The sequence below is a fragment of the Gopherus evgoodei genome, chromosome 8 (assembly GCF_007399415.2).
Source record: "Gopherus evgoodei ecotype Sinaloan lineage chromosome 8, rGopEvg1_v1.p, whole genome shotgun sequence".
NCBI lineage: Eukaryota > Metazoa > Chordata > Testudines > Testudinidae > Gopherus > Gopherus evgoodei.
This window is the reverse complement of record NC_044329.1, coordinates 78,258,687-78,284,554: the sequence shown is the minus strand read 5'-3', so window position 1 is coordinate 78,284,554 and position 25,868 is coordinate 78,258,687. Positions and strand designations below refer to the sequence as shown.

Genomic DNA, 25,868 nt, shown 5'->3' with positions numbered 1-25,868 from the left:
AGAGCGGGAGGGTCTTCTACAGCAATGTGAATTCCGCCCTGGCCCCTATGCAGCTTGCCTGTGTGCAGCCATGGTCCCCCCACCCCTCGCAGCACAGTGGCACGGACGCGTTAGCCTGACTGGGACAAGGACTGCAGTGGCTCTCCCTATAAACTTGCACAAGCGCATTGCTCACGCTCTGGCTGAAACTTTTGAAGAGATTACCGAGGCTGATTACCGCGACGTGATAGACCAGATCAATGGGCTATTCCACATCTAGGCATGCATGCATGCAGCCATAACCCCCCCTCCTCTCCCGAAACATTTCCATCCTGAAAATAAAAGCAGCTTACTGGGAACCCGCTCCTCTGCTTCTCCTTCACCAAGTTCCAGCTGCAGCGACTGGCTACCTTCCTCCTGGCTTGAGAAGAGCTCCTGGCTGCATGACTCCTGGGACTCTGGGATGTCTCTCCCCATCCCAGTACCCTCACTCTCGGTTTCCTCCCCCCCTCCACCTCCTGGCTCTGAACTGTCCATTGTGGTCCTCGGATTGGCAGTGGGATCACCCCCAAGTATCGTGTCCAGCTCCTTGTAAAAATGGCAGGTCATGGGGGCAGCACCTGAGCGGCGGTTTCCCTCGCGGGCTTTGCAATAGGCACTCCGCAGCTCCTTTACTTTAACCCTGCACTGCACCGCGTCCCGGTCATGGCCCCTTTCCAGCATGGTCCTTGATATCTGCCCATAGGTATCGTAATTCCTACGGCTGGAGCGCAGCTGTGACTGCACAGCTGTTATAACCTTAGTCCCAGATTCTGGACCTTAGCGTCCAAAATTTGGGGGTTAGCATGAAAACCTCCAAGCTTAGTTACCAGCTTGGACCTGGTACTGCTGCCACCACCCAAAAAATTAGAGTGTTTTGGGGCACTCTGGTCCCCCTGAAAAACCTTCCCTGGGGACCACAAGACCCAAATCCCTTGAGTCTCACAACAAAGGGAAATAATCCTTGTTCCCTTCCCCCCTCCAGGTGCTCCTGGAGAGATACCCAGACACAAGCTCTGTGAAACTACGCAGAGTGAGTCCCCCTCTCCGTTCCCAATCCTGGAACAAAAGCACTTTCCTCTTCACCCAGAGGAAATGCAAAATCAGGCTAGCAATCCAACCCACAGCTCTCCCCTTGATTTCTTCCTCCCACCAATTCCCTGGTGAGTACAGACTTAATTTCCCTGAAGTAAAGAAAACTCCAACAGGTCTTAAAAGAAAGCTTTATATAAAAAGAAAGAAAAATACAAATGTTCTCTCTGTATTAAGATGATACAACACAGGGTCAATTGCTTAAAAGAATATTGAATAAACAGCCTTATTCAAAAAGAATACAAATCAAAGCACCCAGCACTCATATTCATGCAAATACCAAAGAAAAGAAACCATAGAACTTACTATCTGATCTCTTTGTCCTTACACTTAGAAACAGAAGACTAGAAAGTAGAAAGTACTTCTCCAAAGCTCAGAGACAGCAGGCAGACAGACAAAAGACTCAGACACCCACTTCCCTCCACCCAAAGTTGAAAAAATCCGGTTTCCTGATTGGTTCTCTGGTCAGGTGTTTCAGGTGAAAGAGACATTAACCCTTAGCTATCTGTTTATGACACGCCCCCCAAATTGCAGACAGTGGGGAAGCTCACTGGCGGCAATTTCCTTCTAGAACTTGAAAATAAACAGATTAATACAACACATGCACCTTTACATATACTACTAAGTATATAACTAACAGACTTTTACATTTTAAGAACACTTTTTAACTACTGGACTCTGGGAAACTCTCACGGGAGAGTGCATCAGCAACTTTGTTAGAAGCTCCTGTGATGTGTTGAATTTCAAATCAAAATCTTGGAGAGCTAAACTCCAACGAAGAAGTTTCTTGTTGTTCCCCTTGGCAGTATGAAGCCACTTTAGTGCAGCATGGTCAGTTTGTAGTTGGAACCGCCGTCCCCAAACATATGGGCGTAGCTTTTCCAGGGCGTACACAATGGCATAGCATTCCTTTTCACTGACTGACCAGTGACTTTCCCTCTCAGACAGTTTCTTGCTGAGAAACACGACAGGATGGAAGTTGTGATCTGTTGCTTCCTGCATGAGCACTGCTCCTATACCACGCTCAGATGCATCTGTGGTTACTAGGAATGGCTTGTCAAAATCCGGGGCCCTGAGCACAGGGTCCGACATGAGCGTTGCCTTAAGCTGGGTAAAGGCTTTTTGACACTCATCAGTCCACTTAACGGCATTTGGCTGGGTCTTTTTGGTCAGGTCGGTCAATGGGGCAGCGATTTGGCTGTAGTGTGGTACAAATCGCCTATAGTATCCGGCCAAGCCTAAGAAGGATTGGACCTGTTTCTTTGACCTTGGGACAGGCCACTTTTGGATAGCAACCACCTTGGCCTGTAGGGGGTTTATGGTTCCTCGACCCACCTGGTGCCCCAGGTAAGTCACTCTGTTTTGGCCTATTTGACACTTTTTGGCCTTAACAGTTAGTCCTGCCTGCCTGATGCGCTCAAAGACCTTTTCCAGGTGTAGTAGGTGTTCGGGCCAGGAGTCTGAAAAAATGGCCACATCATCGAGGTAGGCAACTGCAAATTCTCCCAGTCCAGCTAGTAGACCGTCTACCAGCCTCTGGAAGGTGGCGGGTGCATTTCGAAGGCCGAAAGGAAGGACATTGAATTCATACACCCCCGCATGGGTGACGAATGCTGACCTCTCCTTGGCAGGTTCATCTAGCGGTACTTGCCAGTACCCCTTGGTTAAGTCTATTGTAGAGATGAACTGGGCACGTCCCAACTTTTCCAATAGCTCATCAGTACGTGGCATTGGATAGTTGTCCGGACGAGTTACAGCATTTAGCTTACGGTAGTCCACGCAAAAGCGTATTTCCCCATCTGGTTTGGGTACCAGAACCACTGGAGATGCCCATGCACTGGTAGATGAGCGGATTATACCCATCTGTAGCATGTTCTGGATCTCCCGTTCTATAGCAGCTTGGGCATGAGGAGACACTCGGTAGGGTGGGGTTCTGATTGGGTGAGCATTACCTGTATCAATGGAGTGGTATGCCCGTTCAGTCCGTCCTGGGGTGGCTGAGAACAATGGGGCGAAGCTAGTGCACAGCTCCTTGATTTGTTGCCGCTGCAGACGTTCCAGGGTGGTTGAGAGGTTCACCTCTTCCACGCCACCGTCTTTTTTTCCGTCGTAGTAGACACCGTCAGGCCACTCAGCATCATCTCCCCGGACTGTAAACTGACAAACCTGTAAGTCTCTGGAATAGAAAGGCTTGAGAGAATTAACATGGTACACTTTAGGCTTAAGTGAGGAATTGGGAAATGCTATGAGGTAGTTTACAGCTCCCAGGCGCTCTTGGACCGTGAATGGCCCTTCCCATGATGCTTCCATCTTATGGGCCTGTTGCGCCTTCAAGACCATAACCTGGTCTCCTACCTTGAAGGAACGTTCTCTGGCATGTCTGTCATACCAGGCCTTTTGCTCTTCTTGAGCATCCTTTAGGTTCTCTTTAGCAAGGGCTAAAGAGTGTCGGAGGGTGCTTTGTAGGTTGCTTACAAAGTCCAGAATGTTAGTTCCTGGAGAAGGCGTAAACCCCTCCCATTGCTGCTTCACCAACTGTAATGGCCCCTTAACCTCGTGACCATACACAAGTTCAAATGGTGAAAACCCTAAACTGGGATGTGGTACAGCCCTGTAGGCAAACAGCAACTGCTGCAACACTAGGTCCCAATTATTGGAGAATTCGTTGATGAATTTTCTTATCATGGCCCCCAAAGTTCCATTGAACCTTTCCACCAGGCCATTGGTTTGATGGTGGTACGGGGTGGCAACCAAGTGATTCACCCCATGAGTTTTCCACAGTTTTTCCATGGTCCCTGCCAGGAAATTAGACCCTGAATCTGTAAGGATGTCGGAGGGCCAACCTACCCTGGCAAAGATGTCTGTTAGGGCCAGGCATACAGTGTTAGCCCTGGTGTTGCCTAGAGCTACTGCTTCTGGCCATCGGGTAGCAAAGTCCACTAAAGTCAGTACGTACTGCTTTCCTCTGGGCGTCTTTTTTGGAAACGGGCCCAGAATATCCACAGCTACTCGCTGAAATGGGACCTCAATTATGGGGAGTGGCTGGAGAGGGGCCTTGACCTGATCTTGAGGCTTACCCACTCTTTGGCATACCTCACAAGACCGGACATACTTGGCAACATCCTTGCCCATCCCCTCCCAGTGGAAGGACTTCCCCAACCGGTCCTTGGTTCTGTTCACCCCAGCATGGCCACTGGGATGATCATGGGCTAAGCTTAAGAGCTTCTCCCGGTACTTAGTTGGAACCACCAACTGTTTTTGCGGCTGCCATTCTTCCCGGTGTCCACCAGAAAGAATTTCCTTGTATAGAAGTCCTTGGTCTATAACAAACCGGGATCGATTTGAAGAGCTGAGAGGCGGTGGGGTGCTCCGTGCCGCCGCCCAAGCTTTCTGAAGGCTGTCATCTGCTTCCTGCTCAGTCTGGAACTGTTCCCTTGAGGCTGGGGTCACCAGTTCTTTCTCAGACTGTGGACTTGGGCTTGGTCCCTCTGGAAGCGATGTAGGTGATGGGGTTGTTTCCGTTGCTGGTGAACCGCTCTCCGCTGGTGCACCTGAGGGTATTTCAGGCTCTGGCTGAGCCTTTTGGGTATGGCTGTCTGTTGCTTCTGCCAGTTCTGGCTTGCTGGCGCCCTCTGGCGTTGAGTTTGAAGATGTGGTTGCACTTGCTGGTGCTGGTTGCTGTTCCAGTTCCGGGCCTGGGACTGGAGATGCTGTGGCTGTTTCAGTGGTAGGCATGGAATCCGGGTCCACTGCCTCTGTCTGGGTCTCTGGTAACACAGACGGGGCTTCTGTGGACGGCTCAGGAACAGGAATGGGTCTGGAAGCTTGCCTGGTTTGGCTACGGGTAACCATTCCCACTCTCTTGGCCCGCCTCACCTGGTTGGCCAAGTCTTCCCCCAGTAGCATGGGGATAGGATAATTGTCATAGACTGCAAAAGTCCACATTCCTGACCAGCCTTTGTACTGGACAGGCAGTTGAGCTGTAGGCAAGTCTACAGCTTGTGACATGAAGGGGTAAATTGTAACTTTGGCCTTTGGGTTAATGAATTTGGGGTCAACGAAGGATTGGTGGATAGCTGACACTTGTGCCCCCGTGTCTCTCCACGCAGTAACCTTCTTTCCGCCCACTCTCAAATTTTCCCTTCGCTCCAAGGGTATTTGAGAGGCATCCGGGCCTGGGGATCTTTGGTGTGATGGTGGTGTAATGAATTGCACTCGCATGGTGTTCTTGGGACAGTTGGCCTTGATATGTCCCGGTTCATTACACTTAAAGCATCTTCCATCTGATGGGTCACTGGGCCGAGGGGAGTTACTGGAGACTGGTGAGGTTGAAGAGTAGGGTATCTGTGGTTTTACTTGGGTGGTATGGAGGGTCTTTGGCTGTCCTCGGTTGTAGGGTTTATGGTCTGTGTGCCCCCTGGGGTAATCGTTCCCCTTGACAGTAGCTTTTTTGCTTTCTGCCAGTTCCATCCATTTGGCTCCAATCTCCCCCGCCTCAGCGATAGTTTTGGGATTTCTATCTTGTATGTACCGTGTGATGTCTTCAGGAACACCATCCAAGAACTGCTCCATTTGTATGAGGAGGTTCACTTCTTCCAAGGTTTGAATGTTGTTTCCTGTTAACCAGGCCTCATAGTTTTTTGCAATGTAGTAGGCGTGTTTGGGAAATGACACCTCTGGTTTCCATTTTTGGGTTCTGAAGCGCCGACGGGCATGATCTGGGGTTATCCCCATCCTGTATCTGGCCTTGGTTTGAAAAAGTTTATAGTCATTCATTTGCGGCTTGGGCATTTCAGCTGCCACCTCTGCCAAAGGTCCACTGAGGTGTGGCCTTAATTCTACCATGTACTGGTCTTCGGGGATGCTGTACCCAAGACAGGCTCTTTCAAAATTTTCCAAGAAGGCCTCGGTGTCATCACCTGCCTTGTAGGTGGGAAATTTCCTGTGCTGTGGAGCAATAATTGGCGCCGGGTTGTTAGGGTTGGCTGGCACATGCAGCCCAGCTTTTGCCATCTCCAGTTCATGTTTTCTCTGTTTTTCCTTCTCTTCATTCTCTTTTTGTTGTTTTTCCATTTCTTTTTGTTGTTTTTCCATTTCTTTTTGGTGCTTTTCCATTTCTCGGCGGTGGGCCAACTCTTCTTCTTCTTGCTTCCTTCTGTGGGCCAACTCATCTTCTTCTAGTTTTCTTTTGTGTGCTGCCTCTTGGGCTGCCTGTTCTCTTTGGAAGGCTGCCAGTTTGATGCTTTCTTCCTTTTCTTTTATCTCCATCTCTTTTTGTTTTATTTCCAGTTGTCGCCTGTGTTCAGCTTCTTTTAATTGGTCTTCGGCCTCCATTTTTGTCCTGGTAGACATGGTTCCTGTTTTCTTGTGTTGGGGTGCCCTCCGGTGTTTCTCTTTTGAACTGCAGGCTCTGTTGCCTCCTGAAGTCTGCCTAGCAACAGTGCTTTTTTCCCTTTCTCTCTCTAGCTAATGTTCAATGAAGGGAAACCAGAAAAACCACTTTATTTGCATGCATATAGAGTGCTGGTATGACTCTCAATGGGAGTGCTATTGCATGACAAAAGACCCTTAACAGTCTTCTCGCTTAACATGCAAACCACAAACGGCTAGAGAGAGCAGAAAAAAAAATTCTCTCTGGTTCCCTTTTAAAACCAAACTGTTTCTCTCTGCTAAAAAGCCCTTAGCAGAGAAAAGAAAAATATAATATTCCTACTGGCTTCTGGATTCTGTCTATCTCCCGCCACTGCCACCATGACATAACCTTATTCCCAGATTCTGGACCTTAGCGTCCAAAATTTGGGGGTTAGCATGAAAACCTCCAAGCTTAGTTACCAGCTTGGACCTGGTACTGCTGCCACCACCCAAAAAATTAGAGTGTTTTGGGGCACTCTGGTCCCACTGAAAAAAACCTTCCCTGGGACCCCAAGACCCAAATCCCTTGAGTCTCACAACAAAGGGAAATAACCCTTTTTCCCTTCCCCCCTCCAGGTGCTCCTGGAGAGATACACAGACACAAGCTCTGTGAAACTACGCAGAGTGAGTCCCCCTCTCCGTTCCCAATCCTGGAACAAAAGCACTTTCCTCTTCACCCAGAGGAAATGCAAAATCAGGCTAGCAATCCAACACACAGCTTTTCCCTGATTTCTTCCTCCCACCAATTCCCTGGTGAGTACAGACTTAATTTCCCTGAAGTAAAGAAAAACTCCAACAGGTCTTAAAAGAAAACTTTATATAAAAAGAAAGAAAAAATACAAATGTTCTCTCTGTATTAAGATGATACAACACAGGGTCAATTGCTTAAAAGAATATTGAATAAACAGCCTTATTCAAAAAGAATACAAATCAAAGCACCCAGCACTCATATTCATGCAAATACCAAAGAAAAGAAACCATAGAACTTACTATCTGATCTCTTTGTCCTTACACTTAGAAACAGAAGACTAGAAAGTAGAAAGTACTTCTCCAAAGCTCAGAGGAAACAGGCAGACAGACAAAAGACTCAGACACCCACTTCCCTCCACCCAAAGTTGAAAAAATCCGGTTTCCTGATTGGTTCTCTGGTCAGGTGTTTCAGGTGAAAGAGACATTAACCCTTAGCTATCTGTTTATGACAACAGCTTCCTCCCCCCAAACACTGATGAGGTCCATCAACTCGCCATTGCTCCATGCTGGGGCTCGTTTGGCGCGTGGAGGCATGGTCACCTGGAAAGATTCACTGATTGATTGCACTCTACACCTGGCTGATCAAACAGGAAGGGGATTTTTAAAATTCCCGGGGCATTTAAAGGGTGGGTCACCTAAGGCCAGGGCAGTGGAGTGCGAACTGATGAGCAGAGTGGCTGAACAGGCATTCTGGGATACCTCCGAATACCCCGGAGGCCAATTACAGCGCTTTTGATGGCCTCACTTAAGGAGCAGCGCTGCATCACCAGCGCTGCAATCCTTATACTCGAGGCAGAGCAGGTGTGCAACCAGCGCTGCAGCCAGGGAGATGCAGCGCTGTATGTACCTTCCAAGTGTGGACGGTGAGTAAGTTGCAGCGCTGGTGATGGGTTTACAGCGCTGCAACTCTCCAGTGTAGCCAAGCTCTTGGTTGCTCATTTACACGTCTGAAGAACAGCAAACTAGGAACGACACTTTACAGATTGAACCAAACCCAGTACAGCCACTTGAAAAATAAATTACAAATACTTTTGCTGAATCTAGATCACACATTGCTATATCTAGGTAACAGTATATCATCCCTTACCCTCAAGGCTTTGCTTCCAAGCATTTGAGATCAGAAGACTCTGGAATCATCAGTAATTCTAATGTGGGCAGTTTGACTGTTGGTTTTACATTTTAGAATCAGGCTTTTTTTTCCCCTTGACTTTTCTTTCTTTCTCGGGGTAACCATAATTGAAGAGAACTTTGAGCTATAAATTGTAGTTTTGCTATTACCAATGGAATTTTAATTGTGTATGTTTAGTAGGAATCTCCTTCTCTGACCTGTGTATTGTGTTAATGGAATTGAATTAATTTGCATAATCTCCCCACATTCCAAAACATTGGGCATGGACTGTTTCTAATGTAGAAGAACAGCTTAAAATATTTTTATATTCTCTAATACTTTTGTTTTGATTACTTTTACAAGTTTGAGTTATATTCTTCTATATGCACACATGCACAGTACATGCAGAAGTAGCAGTTATCAGGGGAAATGTTAACTAATTTTGAAGTGCAATAATAAAATGATTTTTTCTTTTGTCCCAATATAAAAATAGAACATTTCGCCTGGCCAAGACAAAGGACAAAATTCACCACTGGCTCAAGTGGATGGAATTCCATATATTTCAATGGAGTTGCATCTATTTGCAAGGCAGTGAATTTTGTCCCATAGGTCCTTTTAATCCTTTGCCTTTCTGGTAGGAACCTCTCTTTCTCAGATGAGCTATCCTTTGATGTTTTTTTTTTTTAAATAAAGTTTCCATGCTTTGAATTCTACACATACGATGCTAAATTCTGGGGTTGCATAGGGTTGTAAATCAATGCAGAATATAGCCCACCTGTCTACTCTAGAGGGAAATATTCAGTAATGAAAAAGTAATATTCTTTTAATGCATTCAAAATTTACAAAAATTGCATTTATTATTAAAATCTCATTACACCTCAGAGCCAGCTTTGTGATTTCATTAACTGACTAATGTCAGCTAGAAATCAAGATTTTATTTTTCCTTTGAATAGTCTTTAATTATTCCACTAAAGTCTAAATCATCAGCAGATAACAGAGCAGTGTCTCCATAGGTCTTCCTGAGATTGATAGCAATGATCTGGCTGAGGATTTGGTTTTGTGAAATCCATTCTCCTCTCAGTATGATATGTTTCAGTACCCTCTGTGAAGTACCAAGCCTCACAGAAATAGTTCAGAATATTGCAGTTGATACTAATTTTTCAGGTCTAAAAAAACATTCTATCATGTAATAAGTACTAGTGATAAGAAAAAAACAGCTTTTTCTACCAAACTGTTTCAGATGATTTCCACAAAGTCTATGCCTCCTCTTCTTTGAGAGAGATAGAAGGCAAGGAGGGGAGGCAGGCTGGCTGTGGTGGTTACTGCTGTCCCAGCAGCCGTGGCTTCAGAGCAGATATGCATGAAAAAATCCTTTGGCTAGGCAGGGGAACATGCTGTAGAGGACAACCATAATCTGGCTTTGTATTCTTCCTGCTGAAACTGCAGAGCCCCAATCTATAAAGGGGGAGCAACAGGGCCTCTGCCATCTCTAGATGCAGGAAGTAGAGCACTGCTCTTTTCCTTCAGCCTGCCACAGGGCTTTTCAACCTGGGGTTGCTACCCTCCTCAGCACATAATGGAAGGTAGTGTAAGAAAAATCTCATGGTACAAATATGGGAGAGACCAAGCTTTGCTTTTGGCTGTTACAGCCCTGATCATGCCAACCTAGATGTTTGCAGAAGCCTGAGCGTATTCGGACTGTCTGAGTGCTGTTGTGAGTAATAAAAGTGCTGTGCCTTCTCTCCTGACAAACCCATTACTTGTGGAAAATGCCTAGCATGCTTCCGGGCAATGTACAAATAAAACAAATACAGATTCAAGCTAAGAAACCAGGCTTTACTAATCATGTGCACTTAACTGTACCAGGAAGAGAAAAGAAGAGAGGAACCCAGGGAGATTTTGGAGAGATGGGTTGAAACAAAGTCAAAGCACTGCCAGACTGCTAATGTCTGCCCTAAACAGTTCCAGCCATGAGGTCTGCATGCTAAGGGATAAAGTAGTTCAGGAGATCTGGCAATTTCTCAAGGAGACAATATTAAAGGCACAACTGCCAACCATTGTGATGCAAAGGAAAGAGGAAGAATAGTAAAAGGCCATTATGGCTCCATCAGAAGCTCTTTAATGACCTGAAAATGAAAACTGAATCCTACAAAAAGTGGGAACATGGACAAATGGCTAAGGAGGAGTACAAAAGAATAACACAAGCATGTAAGGACAAAATCAGAAAGACTAAGGGCTTGGCTACTCTCGAAACTTCAAAGCACTGCCGCGGGAGCACTGCCGTGGCAGCGCTTTGAAGTGTGAGTGTGGTCGCAGCGCCAGCGCTGGGAGAGAGCTCTCCCAGTGCTGCATGTACTCCACCGCCTCATGGGGATTAGCTTGCAGCGCTGAGAGCCATGCTCCCAGCGCTGGGGGCACTGTTTACACTGGCGCTTTACAGCGCTGTATCTTGCAGTGCTCAGGGGGGTGTTTTTTTCACACCCCTGAGCGAGAAGGTTGCAGGGCTGTAAAGTGCCAGTGTAGCCAAGGCCTAAGGCACAAAATAAGTTACACCTAGCAAGGGAAATAAGAGGTTCTTTAAATACATTAACAGTAAGAAAAAAGAAAGGGTAGGTTCTCTTCTTAGCAGGCAAGTAGAACTAATAACTGAAGCAAAATAGGCAATACCTCAGCCTTCTTGCTGTCATCAGTTATTAGTGATAAGATACACAACACAGTTAATACTAAGAATCAGGGGAAAGCTATTCAAACCAAAATAGGGAAAGAATATGTTAAAGAACATTTAGATAAATTAGATATACTGTATTCAAGTTGGCAGGGCCAAGATGAAATTCATCTTAGAGTATTTAAGAAACTAGCTGAAGCAATCTTGGAACCATTAACAGCAATTATCTTTAAGAACTTGGGGTGGATAGATGAGGTCCCAGAGGCCTGGAGAAGGGCAAACACAGTACCAATCTTTAAAAAGGGGAACAAAGAGGACCTGGAAAATTATAGACCAATCAGCTTAACTTTGATGCCTGGAAAGATATTAGATCAGATTATTAAACAATCAGTTTGTAAGTACTTAGAGGACAATAGGTTTACAAAGAATAGCCAGGATGGATTTGTCATGAACAAATCATGCCAAACCAACATACTTTCTTTTTTTTATGAGGTTACTGGCCTAGTGATGGGGGAAAGTAGTAGATGCGATATAGCAGGAGTCGGCAACCTTTCAGAAGTGGTGTGCCGAGTCTTAATTTATTCACTCTAATTTAAGGTTTCGCGTGCCAGTAATACATTTTAACGTTTTTAGAAGGTCTCTTTAAGTCTATAATATATAACTAAACTATTGTTGTATGTAAAGTAAATAAGGTTTTTTAAATGTTTAAGAAGCTTCATTTAAAATTAAATTAAAATGCAGAGCCCCCTGGACCGGTGGACAGGACCCGGGCAGTGTGAGTGCCACTGAAAATCAGCTCGTGTGCCGCCTTAGGCACGCATGCCATAGGTTGCCTACCCCTGCAATATAGTAAGGCTTCTGATACACCCTCATGGAATAGTCTCATAAGCAGGCTAGGGAAATGTGGGCTAGATGAAAATACTATAATGTGGATACACAATTGCTTGAAAGACCATAAAGAGTAATTATCAATGGTTCACTGTCAAACTGGGGGGATGTATCTCATGAGGTCCCACAGGGCTCAGTTGTGGGTCCAGTATTATTCAATATTCACTGGAGAGCTAGATTAGATTTTAGGAAAAATTTTCTCTCATAAGGACATTTAAGATCTGGACTAGGCTTCCAAGGGAGGTTGTTGAATCCCCATCATTGGAAGTTCTACACCTCTCAAGGATGGTCTAGGTATACTGAGTCCTACCTCAGCAGAGGGGGCTGGGTTTGATGACTTCTCCAGATCTCTTCCAGCCTTTCATTTCTACCATTATATGCTCTGTGTTTGCAGTAGGCATGCGATGCTGTTCAGTCTGCAGATAGCAAACAGCAGTCCTGGCTTGCATGTGGCCGGATCTCCCTTCCCCTTGCTGTGGGGATGCTGAGCTCAGCGCAGCCTGGCTGCAGACAGCACATGGGGATGGCGGGGGTTAGTGATGCACGGGACGGGCTGGCAGCGCTGCCCTGAACCGCATGCAACCCTCGCGGTAGGGCTTCTGAGCCCAAGGGAAGGAAGAGGAGGGCAGTGGACATCTCCTGATTGGCCGGCGCGCCGGGGACCCGAGTTAAAGTGCAGCAGCTCTAGGAAGAGGAGGCGGCGACAGCGGTTCTGCTCCCTGCTCCAGCAGCCAGAGCCGGGCACAACGCTTGCAATCGGCACCCAGGATGGGCAGCAGAGTCACTTTCTTTGAGGTGGGTGCCTGGTACCGAGGATCATTCAGGGCAGCGGAGCGGGCCCACGGCTCGCATCGTAGCAAACTTGGGTGGGCTTCTAAACAACGGGCAGTGAATGAGGCGCGGAGCCCTGCGCTGCTGGGAGCAGCCCAGTCCCTGGAGCTGCACAGGAGGGAGGCAGAAGGCTAAAAGTGACCGAGGGGTTTCTGCTGCAGTGAGCAGGGTGGGCTTCCAAGTCGGCTCCTCCTGGGGGCAGCAGTGTCACAGCCCGTCTGCAGGGAAGCTAAAGGCTACCACAACTCAGCTTACTGGGATTTTCAAAAACAGTTTTAAGTTGCAGGCTTTTGAAGCAGGGGGCTTTGATGTACTTGACTTGCATAAAATGTAAGCACAAGGCCAAACCATCTGTGGCTTTCCCTGGGTGAGTGAGGAGAAACTAGGCCACATAGACCCATGGTTCAAAGCCTGAATCCAAAATGACAATCTCTTCCAAGGCAGCTGTTTTTCTAGTGTCCCTCTCCTCCTGGGGCTGATCACTCCAACTTGGCATTTTTGAGTGGCTAGGTGATTTGTTCAGGGTCAGATGGCCCATAACGGGAGAGGAAAAGGATCTCTGCATCCTGTTGTGGATAATTTCACAGGGTTACTTGTGATTTGGGGAGGTCCGGGATCAATAGCACTCATCTCTTTTCACCGCCCTTCCTAATCCCCGTAATGTTCACTCTGCCCTGGGTATATATATATCCTTGCTGTTTGAAAAAACAGAGGGAGATAAATGTCACTGGCAACATTCATCTCTAGCTTCTTGGAAGACCCTTGTTAAATGCTGCATGTTGCAATGCTGTACATAGTAGGAGCCTTTTTAAAGCATAGCATGAAAGCTTAAAAGCATGTGCATGGTATGATGAATTAATTCCTGAGGTATTTCAGTACAAAAGCACTGAACCCCTAACACCTGTTGTGAGTCTCTTTCATCAAAGGAGATGACTTCTTTATTCATAAAGGCATTTGCACATTACAGTCATTTGCATACAGTGTCTGCTATGCTTTGGGGCATTGCATAAACTATATATAATAATGGTCACTGATTAATAGAGCTGTCTTTTCTGGTTCTGAAAGACAGGTGGCAAAAGTTGTCTGAAATATTCTTGGCCATTTCTATAGTCAATGACATTTACATTTTAATGATGTACTTGATTCTTGCATTAATATGTGTCAAATAAAAAAATCAAGAAAGAATTGAATACATTCAACTTTTTCTGTGTGTATACTAAACACAGCATCACAAAAAGGCCTATCTATCTTACCTTTTGGCATAACTCAAAGAATCTACATTTAATCAGCTACACTAAGCTCCAATGGAGGGAGTGTTCATATCAGCTAATAGAAAGTTCTGAAGATTGGTTCATGTCAAAGCAGGGGAGTTAGAATTTCAAAATAATACTAATTAGCAGCTATCTAGATAACTCTTTCATTTTCGCAATCTCTCATTTCAGATTCTCCACCATGAGACTCTCCCATATTAACCTAAAAGTAAATGCAAAGGCCTCTTTAATTAAAACAAACCCCTGTAAAATGCAAAATTATCAGTAAAATATCTGCACATTTAAAAATTAACAGGGTTTTAAACCAAGTGTCTGAAAAGCAGCTCCTCCTCCATTTACTCATCAAGTCCTAAGGTCCATGATTCTGTCTTTTACCAAAACTTAGAAAACACTTTAGATATCTCTAGCACCTAAACAGGATGAGCTAGATTATCTCTGGCCCTTGCATGGGTGAATAAGATAAAGATGCACAGAGCCTTCCTCCTATGGCCCTATCTATCTTACCCTAAGGAATTTTAAGAAGAAATTCCCATTGATATTACCAATGTTTCTGCTACATCAGTGTTAGCTTCATTAGCCCTAGCATAGATAGGCACCTGGCAGCTTCTTGCACTTTTAGCTCAGTGTCAATTATACCTCAGTAGCCCAGACTAAAAGGGACAGACACAACTACAAACTCTGCTAGCTCTCCCTGAGGAACAATCCACTCTGTGCTTCACACTTGCCAGTAGAGTAGAGCTGAGCTGTCTGGCTGGCCACGAAAGCATTGAAGACTCCATCTTCTTAAGGGGTGGTGCAGTGGCTGCATTCCCTAGGAGATTTGAGAGGCATTAGACCAGATCATCAAGTCTGTCTGAGGTGCACTTCATGCCGGATTCAAGGTGTGGGTGTTGGCACAGCAAAGATGGCTTTGTGTTCCTCGGGTCTGAGGGCAGCAGCATACGTGAGGCTGCTCTAACTTACTGACAATAGCCCCACAGGGTCTGTTATCCCGTTGAGGCTCATCGCAGTGCAAAGTGTTTCTGCCACAGGCCCTGTATCTTATGTCATCTCACTACAGAGGACAGTATAGGTCTGGTATAGCTGGCTTCATGTGAGCCAAGGATTCCCCTCTGCAAGAGGAATCCTCAGCTTGCCTGTGTGGCATGGAGCAGTGCAAAAGAACATATTGGAGGCCGAGGACCTGGCCCAATGTATCTCTCTCAGGCAAAAGGCTCCCCAGAGCCCTTGCTGGGTTGGTGCAGTTCTGCATTAGGCTGTGCCTAAAACACTATCTGGCCCACTATCAGTTGCTGCTAAATGTTAGTGATGTCAGCAATCTTTTCAGAGGATGTAAGGAATCCTGAACTCAAGTCTAATTAGGTCAGAAAAGAAAGGGGAAAAAATCTATGTAGTTTAAGAGCGCTATCCTGAATCCACTGATATCAGTGGGACTTTTGCCAATAACTTCGGTGGGAACAGAGCCTGGCAAATATGTTCTCACCAAGTTTGGGGTTCATAACTAGTCTGTTTTTGGTTTAAGAAGCTCTCTCATTCACCTATAAGCTGACTCTGTAGGCCAAGCAGCCATTTTTTCTATTGGCCAATACTACTGCCAGGAAACTCAACAATTTTTTTGTTCCTTAAGCTGGTAGAGATTCAGCAAACAACCACTAGTCACTTATGTTCTGTTCTCACCTATTTTTTGTCAAGAGGCTTTATACACAACAATTCCCAGTTTCAACCAGGGTTCACAATGAGGCAGGGAAAGTCGTGCAGTGGCACTCTTCTAACTCTGCCTACAAAATAAGCTTTGCCCCATGTGAGTTGCCAAAATGAGATGCTACTGTAGCTTATGTGGCTGTATAAGATCATGATTGTTCTGTGAGTTCCACTGGCTACCTCAAGTGCTGCTTGCATGTGCCCACTGGCTCTGCTATGCTCCTTGGGTTTGATTCCTTTTTGAGTGCTGAAAAAATAGAAATAATGAGATTCTCCCAATTGCCACCCACAAAATGGCACAGTAAATTGTGTAGATCCATGATCTTCCTTCTCTTTTCTTACATGAGGAATGAAATGATAACAATGTTGGCATTTAAATCATCACTAGGCATCTGAGCTAATGCCTAATAAGCTGAACAGGGGAGAACTCAATAGCTCAGAGCTATCAGGTCTCTCTGCAGACTCAAGTAGACGTCTGGTTTCAGTTCACTTTTTTGAGATTTTCTTCACAACCATAACAGCTAGATCCTTTTTTAAAAAATGAAAGCTGAGATTCTGGAGAACTAGATAGTAGCTTTAAAGAGGGGAAAGCATACCACAAGCACCGCACACTGGCCCAATCTGAGTGCTATTGAGAAAGGCTGGAGTGAATAACTTCCCATACAGCTCACCCCACCAATTTGATTACACATACATGGATAAAACCAAAATATTTTAGTATTTGTATTATTATAATTATTGTAATATATTAGTATTATAATGCTTCTTTGCATAAATTCAAAATGGAGTTCTAAGTAAAGAGAAGATAAGTATCTAAGTTGTAGGCCAGTATTGTTTATTATATACTCTGAAACCCGTGTTATACTTTGCAGTTCTGAAGCATCTTCCATTTGAGAATCACTAAGCACTTTACGAACATTAAAATCACTCTGAATATTTGTACCTACTATTGTTATTGGATAAATTTAGGATTATTGTTACTGAAAGATTTTTTATTCGGCTTATTTCATGCATTTAACTGACTTGGGACACAGTCAGTTTCACTTTTGGGTATAGCTACAAGGGGACTATACATTGCCCATGTGCATGTGAGTTAAGGGTCCTGTTGGCATAGCACCTTTGCCCAGTTAACCCCAAGCACAGAACTGAAAGTGAGGTCCCTATTCACTAGGAATATAAATAATATTTCTACAATTAATATAAGGGGGAACTAATTCCTGCAATATAGCTATAACGCCACCCCGCACCCCAGGAAATATTCCTAGTGTGTGGGATCTTCCCTGGCACACACAGAGCCATCATAGCTAGCTGCATATCACCTCCAGTGCTCAAGGCTTACTGGGAGAAGGGAGGATGTGGCCAAAATGTCCCTTTGTCCTGGCTAGCATCAGCTACTGAAATGGTTCACATGGGCCATTGCAGTCGGGGTGGAAATTCAGGCAGCCTTCAGAGCTACTCTAACCTGTGCTGCAGTAGATTGGCTCCTAGCAGTGCCAGGACAGGGGAGACACACTGCCTTTCCCTCCATTCTCTGGCTGGGCTCAGCACTGGTTTAGGTATGAAGTAGGCCAAAGGGAGGGTCCATTCTAGCCTGAATAAATTAATGTAACTCCATAGCTGTTCTGAGACTTATGAGATTACCGGATACAGGAATGTAACCACGAAGAGAAGTTTAATACTTATCCTAGTAGTGACTACTACAGAGAGGGGAAACTGGTCAGTTCATGAGAGACTCAGGGCTCCTCTCAGTTTCAAACAAGTTATGGAGTATTTTGTAAAATATTAGTGGATCAAAAGTAGGCAATTCCAATGCTTGTTTATCAAGTTGGACATCAGTCAGGATTACACTCACAACACAAATCTAACTGTACCACACATTGAAGAAGCACTTCACAAGAACATCTCTCTGTACAAAAAAGCAAAAACAGTCAAATGAATATGAAAAGCACTGCATGTTCTTTCATCAAATGGCAAACATTTATTATGTTATGGAAAGTATAGGCACATAAGCTCAGAAATGCACTGATCTGGCATGATGTATCTATATTTTGTACTGTAAATGAACAAAGTGAACACTTACATTCTGAATAATTTATATTTTTCCCCTAGCCTCTGATGTTAGTGTGTTCAGATTTGCTGAGTTCTTTAGAAATTCTTATATAGTAGTTGTGGGTTATATTTGGTAGAGACATGGCCATTTAAGTAGTGACAGCTTTGCTGAGCTGTGTGGCTTTTAGAACAAATTACATCCTTCAGTTGCTCTAGATAGAGATCAGAAGTGTTTTTAAAACCATACTTAATGAAGAGCTTCTCATAAAAAGAGTGCAACTTTGAGAAATAGGCTTCGCATGACATTGCAAAGCACAGCCCACCATGTTACTTGAAGCAGGGCCCCGATTCTGCAATGAGCTCCATTGCAAGATTGAGGCCTAAGAGTGGAATCCAGAAAGGGACTTAGGCACAGAAACAACACTGCGATCCACAATGCCAGAGTTAGGTGCCTCGGGCTCCCTATACAATGAATGGGGAGAGATAGGCACCTTAGATTGCGATCCACAAAGCCTGCATGCAAGGTGGAGAGCCATCTAAACTAACTTGTGGAAGATGCCAGCAGGGGTGTGTGTAAACCCTGGCCCTCTATTGGAAATAGGCACCTGAGTCTGGGCTGCATGGAGGCACCTAGCTTTGCTTGTGATCCATGAACTGGGGGAAGATAAGCGCACCCAATCAAGGTACTTGGCTGCCTAGTTGCATGCGAGACCCAAAACAAAGCATCCAGAGAGGGAAGAAAGTTGGGTTGCCAGGCGTCCAGTTTTAGACCGGAACGCCTGGCAATCCAACTTTCTTCTTCTGTGCGGCTCCTGGAAGTGGCCACCAGGGCTCTGTGGCCCTTAGGCGCCTGGGTGGCCAGGGAGGCTCTGTGCACTGCCCCCACCTCCAGCGCTGGCTCCACAGCTCCCATTGGCCAGGAACTGTGACCAATGGGAGCTGCAGGCAGCTGCAGCGGGCACGAGGGCAGTATGCAGAGCCTTCCTGGCCGCCCATGTACCTGGGAGCCACAGGGACCTGGTGGCTGCTTCTGGGAGCTGCCTGAGGTAAGTGCTGCCCAGAACCCGCACCCTGAACCCCATCCCATGCCCCAATCCCTTACCCCAGCCCTGAGCCCCCTCCTGCACCCAAACTCCCTCCCAGAGCTTGTTCCTCCCTGCACCTCGAACTCCCTCCCACATGCCAACCCCCTGCTCCAGCCTGGAGTCCTCTCTTGCACCCCAAACCCCTCATCCCTGGCCCCATCCTAGAGCCCACACCCCCAACTGGGCCTGCACCCCCAACCCCCTGCCCAAACCCCTCATTTACTGATTTTCTCTACTCTCTTTCAAATATAGTAATCTTAGGTATTTCTTGTAAATATAGTAGAAAAATATTCAGACAGAAGTGCATTCAGTTAACATGTCCCTTTAAGATTCTTATATTATATAATCAATAAACAAATTACACTTAATATACCAGTGTTTGGAATAGAATTGTTTGCGGCCTTATCCTGCAAACCTTTACTCATCCTTACATGAAATAATAATCCCATTGATACCAACAGAATTACTTGCATGAGGACTACTTATGTGAGTAAGGGTTTGCACGATTGGGCCCTTGGTTTTCTGAGCTAGATATGTTTGTAAATCACCAGTTAGGCAGTGTAAAGGTGCCTGGCCGGGGCTCAACCCTCCCTGAGGAGGAGGGGAGCCACACTGGTCTCACTACACGCTGTCCGAGTCTGCCCCCTCTTGTCAGGGCTAGGCGACGCTGCACAGTCGCTTGGAACTCCGGCCTTCTGCTACAGGGCGGAGTAAACAGAAAGTCAGCCCAGGGTCTCAGGCCCTCAGTCCTGGGGCTGAGGGCCTCCTCGCCCGAGGCTCGGGCCGCTCGAGCCCCTTGATGCAAAACTGAGCAGTGGCACAGTTTAAAGGGGCCCAGCCCTTGGGTCGGGCAGGGCACCAAACACACAGTTAGAGAGGCTCAGGCCCTCTTGGCTCAGGGCTGAGCACGCAACAGTTCAGGCTGCTCAGGTCCTTTGGTGCAGGATCGAGCAGTGGCACAGTTTAAAGGGGCCCAGCCCTCGGGTCACGCAGGGCACCAAACGCACAGTTAGAGAGGCTCAGGCCCTCTTGGCGCAGGGCTGAGCAATAATACAAGTCAGGGAGCTCAGGCCCTCTGATGCAGGGCTGAGCAGCGGTACAGTTGAAAGGGGCCCAGCCCTTGGTTTAGGCGGGGCACCAAACACAAACTAATCTGAGTGGCCTCCTCAGGCCAGGGGGAGGGGGAGTCTGCCACCCTTCAGAGGGTGGCAGGGTGAACGCAGGCCCTCCCACTCCATTGCGTTCCGGCCCGGGGCCCTAGCGGCAGCCAAGACTCGCTGCTGTCAGTGGGGATCCTGGCCGCGACACACTGACATGGGTTCCAGTACACTTGCAGCCTGACTTCCAATCTCCCCCTCTGGGCCTACCTGATCGGTGGCATCAGCCCCTGGGAAGTCCAGTAGCATGGGCCTCTCCCGGCTGGGGCTGGGTGGTAGATCCGGCAGTACCTCTGGGAAGTCCGGCCATGCCTGCTCCAGGGGTTCCTCAGGGTAACAGCAGGGATGGGGCAGCTCCGGCAGTCCCTCCTCATAGTGGGCACGGGGAAGCTCCGGCCAGTCCGGGCAACTACCCTGGGCCTCAGCAGCCTCCTCGTAGTGGGCGCGGGGAAGCTCCGGCCAGTCTGGGTAACTACCCTTGGCCTCAGCAGCCTCCCAGTCACAAGCACCCTCTGGTAGGTCTGCTCCCAACAGTGGCTGGGCCTCAACTGAGTGCCGCCGGTTGGCTTTTATACTTCTGGGTCGCCTCCTGACCCTCTGAGGGACGAGTCCAGTGCCCTGTGGCCCCGCCCCTTCCGGCATCTGACGGGGCTCGACCCTCTCTGAGGAGGAGGGGAGCCACACCGCCTCGTTACAGGCAGATTTAGTCATAATTAGTTCTTGATGAATCCATTGCATTTAGGGAATGTCTTAGGTGAAAGATTTTTCAAACTGAAAATGATTAGATAAACAGAGATATGGCCAAATTATTTAAGTGCTAGGACAGTTTTCCCCATCTCTTCTTTAGGATGGACAGAGTTTTTTGTCCGTTTTCTTGGGAAAAGGAGAAGCACATTTAAAGTTTACTGATGGTGGGGAGGTTGGTTTCTTTGGTTTTTTGAAAAAGAGCTGGAGGGTAATTATCAAAGGTACAAAAGGCAGCTAGGTGTCCAACTCCCCTTAAAAGTTCAATAAGAATTGAGTGCCCATTTGTGTTCTTGAAAACCTTCACCCCGATCCACCCATGTTCCTGAAAATGCTGGGGTATCCAGTCTTGTATTTTTTTCACGTGTTCTGTCTAACCTAGCCAAGTGATGATTCCTTATGTTACCCCAGTGGTTATACTAAATAACCAGCATGTTGCTCAGTCCCTTCATTTGCAGGTAAAGGTGGTTTGAGGATCATGTGCAATTCAGCTACAGAAGTGTATGGTCTAATCCTGAGCATCTGCTTTTCCAGGTGACTTCAGTAGTAGTTATTGGTGCTTGACACCTCTCAGAATCAGGCCTGCTGTGAGGATCCCTGTTTCTGGGAGGTTTGCAGACATTGCAGCACTTGCAGATTTGGGCTCTGACCTCACTGTGTTTGAAATCATGCTGGAACTTACTGTTGCTAATAACATGGTTCTAGCATGATTTCCCTAACTGGTTTGGATAGGAAGCTGTTCTTGAGAACAATGTTAGCAAAACTTCATCTTGACTAGGGGTGGATTGAGTTGGTACAGTCTACTCCAGGTGGTCCTTCAGTTTCTGCTAAACTGAAGCCGTCATTGAAAACAATTAAGTCGGCTGTGAAGATAACTCTCTTAGGTTACGTCTACCCTACAGGATAAATTCGAATTAGCTAAAACCGATTTTATAAAACAGATATTATAAAGTTGATTGTGCGCGTCCACACTAGGCACATTAATTCGGTGGTGTACGTCCGTGGTCCGAGGCTAGCGTCACTTTCTGGAGCGGTGCATTGTGGGTAGCTACTGTAAAAGAATGAGGCCAATAATGTCGATTTGCGTCCACACTAACCCTAAATCGATATAGTAATATCGATTTTAGCGTTACTCCTCTCATTTTGTAGGAGTACAGAAATCGATTTAAAGAGCCCTTTAAATCGATATAAAGAGCAGTGTAGTGTGGACGGGTGCAGTGTTAAATCGATTTAACGCTGTTAAAATCGGTTTAACAGCGTAGTGTGGACCAGGCCTTAATGAGAGCTGGTGTGGTGCTGCCTGCCTAGAGCATTGTTGGGATGTTGCAGGTCCTATTACAAAGATTTCCCTTGCTCTAATGATCTCTGGATTGCATGACTCAGGTAAAAAGGCTGAGTTTAAATGCCTGGGCAGGGTTAATTGGACTGCAAAGAAAATTAGGATTCTCTGTTTTAAGAGCACTCCTTTGTGCATGACAAAGATAAGGAAGCTATGCATAAGATATTTGAATGATCTGGGAACACCTGAAGGGACGCAACCAATCTAAACCCCATGCTGCTGACTGAAAAAAAAAATTATTTTTTTGTTACAAGCAACACTGAAGATTTACAGGAAAAAAATTTCCCCCTAGTTTCTTTACATTGTGCATTTGACAACACTTTGTATACAGTCAGTTTCACTGCTTCCCCTTTAAGACAGTTATTCAAGCCATTCCCCCATTTGTGAGAGTCTTGGGAGAGAAAATCACTTTTAAAAACAGGAAAATGTGGTTGTAGAGAAACACCACATGGCAGGAAGACTCAGTGTTTGAAACTGACTGAATTTCAAGTTCACTGTGTTCCTTCAAGAGAACAAACATGTTTGTCTATTTCTATTATAAATATATGTTTTCAGACATAAGTTTCAAAGAATTTTTGGTAAGTAGGAGTATTGCATGTTGAGCCCTAGGTGACCCCTCTGCACTGAATTCTAAGCCCAGATGCAAAAAAAATTCTGAGGGGCTCTTTTCCCTTGTATTATATCCATTGTTGCCTTTGTCCCATGAACTTTGCTAAGTAAATGATCTGTGCCTGTCAAAGCTGCTTCAAGCACCTGTCCACATTGCCTCATAAGACCTCTGAGCTAATCCTGCTTCTTAGCAACAGAAAATCACAAAGAACAAGAATCCTAGAGGCTTCAAAGTCCTCTACTGCCATCTTCATCCCCAAAGATTTTAGACATTATCTTTACACTGCAGTTGAGAACAGGCCTCCCAGCTAGGGTTGCCAACTTTCTGGACTGCAGAAAACTGAACACCCCTGCTCCACCCCTTCCCCATCCCTTCTCTAAGGCCCTGCCGCTGCTCACTCCATCCCCCTTCCCACTGTTGCTTGCTCTCCCCCACTCTCGCTCATTTTCACTGGGCTGGGCAGGGGGTTGGGGTGTGGAAGGGGGTTCAGGGCTCCAGAGTGGGTCCAAAAATGAGGAGTTTGGCATGTGGGAGGGGGCTCCAGGCTGGGGCAGTGGGATAGAGTGTGAGAGAGGGTACGGACTCTGGGCTGGGGGTTTGGGTTCTGGAGTGGGGCCAGAAATGAGGGGTTCAGGGTGCAGGGTAGGCTATGGTCTCGGGCAGGGGGTTGGCAGATGGGGAGGTGAGAGCTCCAGCTTGGGGTGCAGGCTCTTGTGTGGGGTTGCAGCTGAGGGGTTTCAAATGCAGGAGGGGGGAGCTCTGGGAGGGAGTTTGGGTGCGGGAGGGGGCTCCAGGCTGGGGAAAGGAGTTGGGGGCATAGGACGAGGTTCAGGGTGCGGGCTCTGGGTGGCGCTTACCTCAGGCGGCTCCCAGAAATGGTCAGCATTTCTCTCCATCTCCTTGGCGGAGGCGTGGCCAGGCGGTTCTTTGTGCTGCCCCCATCTGCAGACACTGACCATTGGTTCCTGGCCAATGGGAGCTACAGAGCTGGCACTTGAAACGGTGAACGGACTGGGAGCCCCCATGGCCGCACCTCTGCCTAGGAGCCAGAGAGACATGCTGGCTGCTTCCAGGAGCCATGCAGAGCCTGCCTTAGCCCCGCTGACCAGAGCTGCCAGGTCAAAACTGGATGTCTGGCAACCCTACTTCCATCCTGTCCAGGTAGATAGGCCTGTGCTAGTGGGGCCTGAGCTAGTACGCTAAAAATAGCAATATCTAAATACCTTGTTAGTAGGTGAGAACAAGGTTCTTGGATCTGATGCCATTAGGAAAAAAGGAAAAGGTGTTTCCCATAAATCAGTTACTTCATATATATCTTACAGTATACAGAGGATTGATATATCCTGACATACACACATAGGTCAGACCTGAAGAACAGCTCTGTTAGCTTGAAAGCTTGTCTCTTTCACCAACAGAGATTGGTCCCATAAAAGATGTTACTTTATCTCATCCACACACACAATGCTCTACAGAAAGAGGGGTAATGGAAGCACTGACAGACATTTAATTAATACATTGCAAATCACAGTACTAATACATATAATAATTACCTTTTGATTTCAGAGAGGTAGCTGCTGCCTCTTTGGGGACACATTTATTCCATCAGGGCCACGTCCTGGTTCTGTTAAAGTCAAGGACAAAATGGCTGTTGACTTCAATGGGAACAGCATTTGGTCCTCTAAGTATGAGATAATTCTTTTTGATACACCTTCTCTGCAGGGCTGGCCTTAGGAAAAATGGTACCCTGCATGAACTTGTATTTTGGTGTCCCTGGCCCCCCATGGGCTCCCTGGCTCCCCACCCCCCCCCTTGAACCCTTAACCCTTGCGCCCCTAACACCTGCATACACCCTGCAGACACGAGGGGAAACTTTCCCCCTTTGAACTGCTGCTTTGTGCACCCTTGGGGGAAGGGGAAGCGAGGAGCGAAATCAGGGCTCCCCTCCTCCAGGTCACTTTGCCCTTCACTTATGCAGCCCAGGTGGGGAGAGAGCAGCAGCTCCTGATGCTCACCTCACAGCACAGACCAGGTGGGGAAAGTGGCCTGGATGCCCGGAGTGCTTGGTGTTGCTCCTTGCTCCCCCACTCCCACAGCCCCTTGGAGAGCATGGAGGAACATTGGGGACCAGGCCAACAGTTATGTGAATTGACACAGCACTGAACACACTGGATTTTTGTTGGGGGCAGGGTTCATCTACACCAGAAGTTCTCAAACTTTTTTTTTGTTGACAGACCCCTTTTCAAATGCAATGTTAATCACAGACCCCCAACTGAGAAACTGATGGACAAAGGTATGTGTGTATAAACATGTACTGTGTGTCTACACTGCAGAGTTGTCAACAAAAGTTGTCTTTCACAGGTACTTTAAAAAGGCCCTGTGTGAAAGACAAAAGTTTTGCCGACACAAGTGGCAGTGTGAACGTGGCTTTGTCAGCAGGCGTGCTCCCCTGCCGACGATGTTAACGCCGCTTGCGGGGCTGGAAGTATTTTGTCGGCAAAAGTGACGAGGCAACAAAGTACCAACAAAGAGCATTTACACACATTGACTTTTTGCAACAAGGCTGCATGGCGTCAACAAGTCCTTAGTAATGCTTTAAGAAAAAGAGCAGAGTATTTACAGATGTCAGTGAGATGGGTGTGCCTGTTTCTTACTGCAGAGTCTATCTATTGTTGGTGTGATTGTTGGCATATTGAGGACCATTGCAATCTCTCAGGACCCCCGTTTGAGAACCACTGGCCTACACTGATAGCTAACGCATGTTCAAAGTCAAGTCGGTTTACATGGTTGTCATCCCTGTGTTTCTGAAAAGGGAAAGGGTGATTTTGTTCTAAAATTTAGCTTTATCTTGAGTCTAAAAGTGGTTGAGACACCTTAAAGTCCAAGGGTGATGTGATGATCTCAGCATAGCTGGATACCAGAGAGAGAGGGAGATCTTCACCGGCCTCCAGCCCTTCACACTGTGTAAGACAGCTGGTGTGGGCCAAGGAGCTCTGCATGCCCTGTGTCCAGTCTGGAGAGGCTTCCTCCAGTGCAGGTATTGCAGCTACCTCTGGAGGAGTCTCTTACAAGCCCTGGCATAGAATATGTGCCTTTGCAGGAGGGATGACTAGGGGTGGGTCCACAACACTAAGCACTGTGGAGTTTCTGG

General features: G+C 46.7%; 1 protein-coding gene across 1 annotated transcript in view; it reads left to right on the top strand.

The window, feature by feature from the left end:
- Nucleotides 1–12,453: 12,453 nt before the first annotated feature.
- The window catches only part of LOC115656478 (very-long-chain enoyl-CoA reductase-like), a 39,340-nt gene continuing 25,925 nt past the window's right edge, over nt 12,454–25,868 (top strand). The window contains exon 1 of the mRNA XM_030573244.1: nt 12,454–12,728. Coding sequence (XP_030429104.1) covers nt 12,702–12,728 — 27 coding nt within the window. The 5' untranslated portion in view covers nt 12,454–12,701. The remainder of the gene's footprint in view (nt 12,729–25,868) is intronic.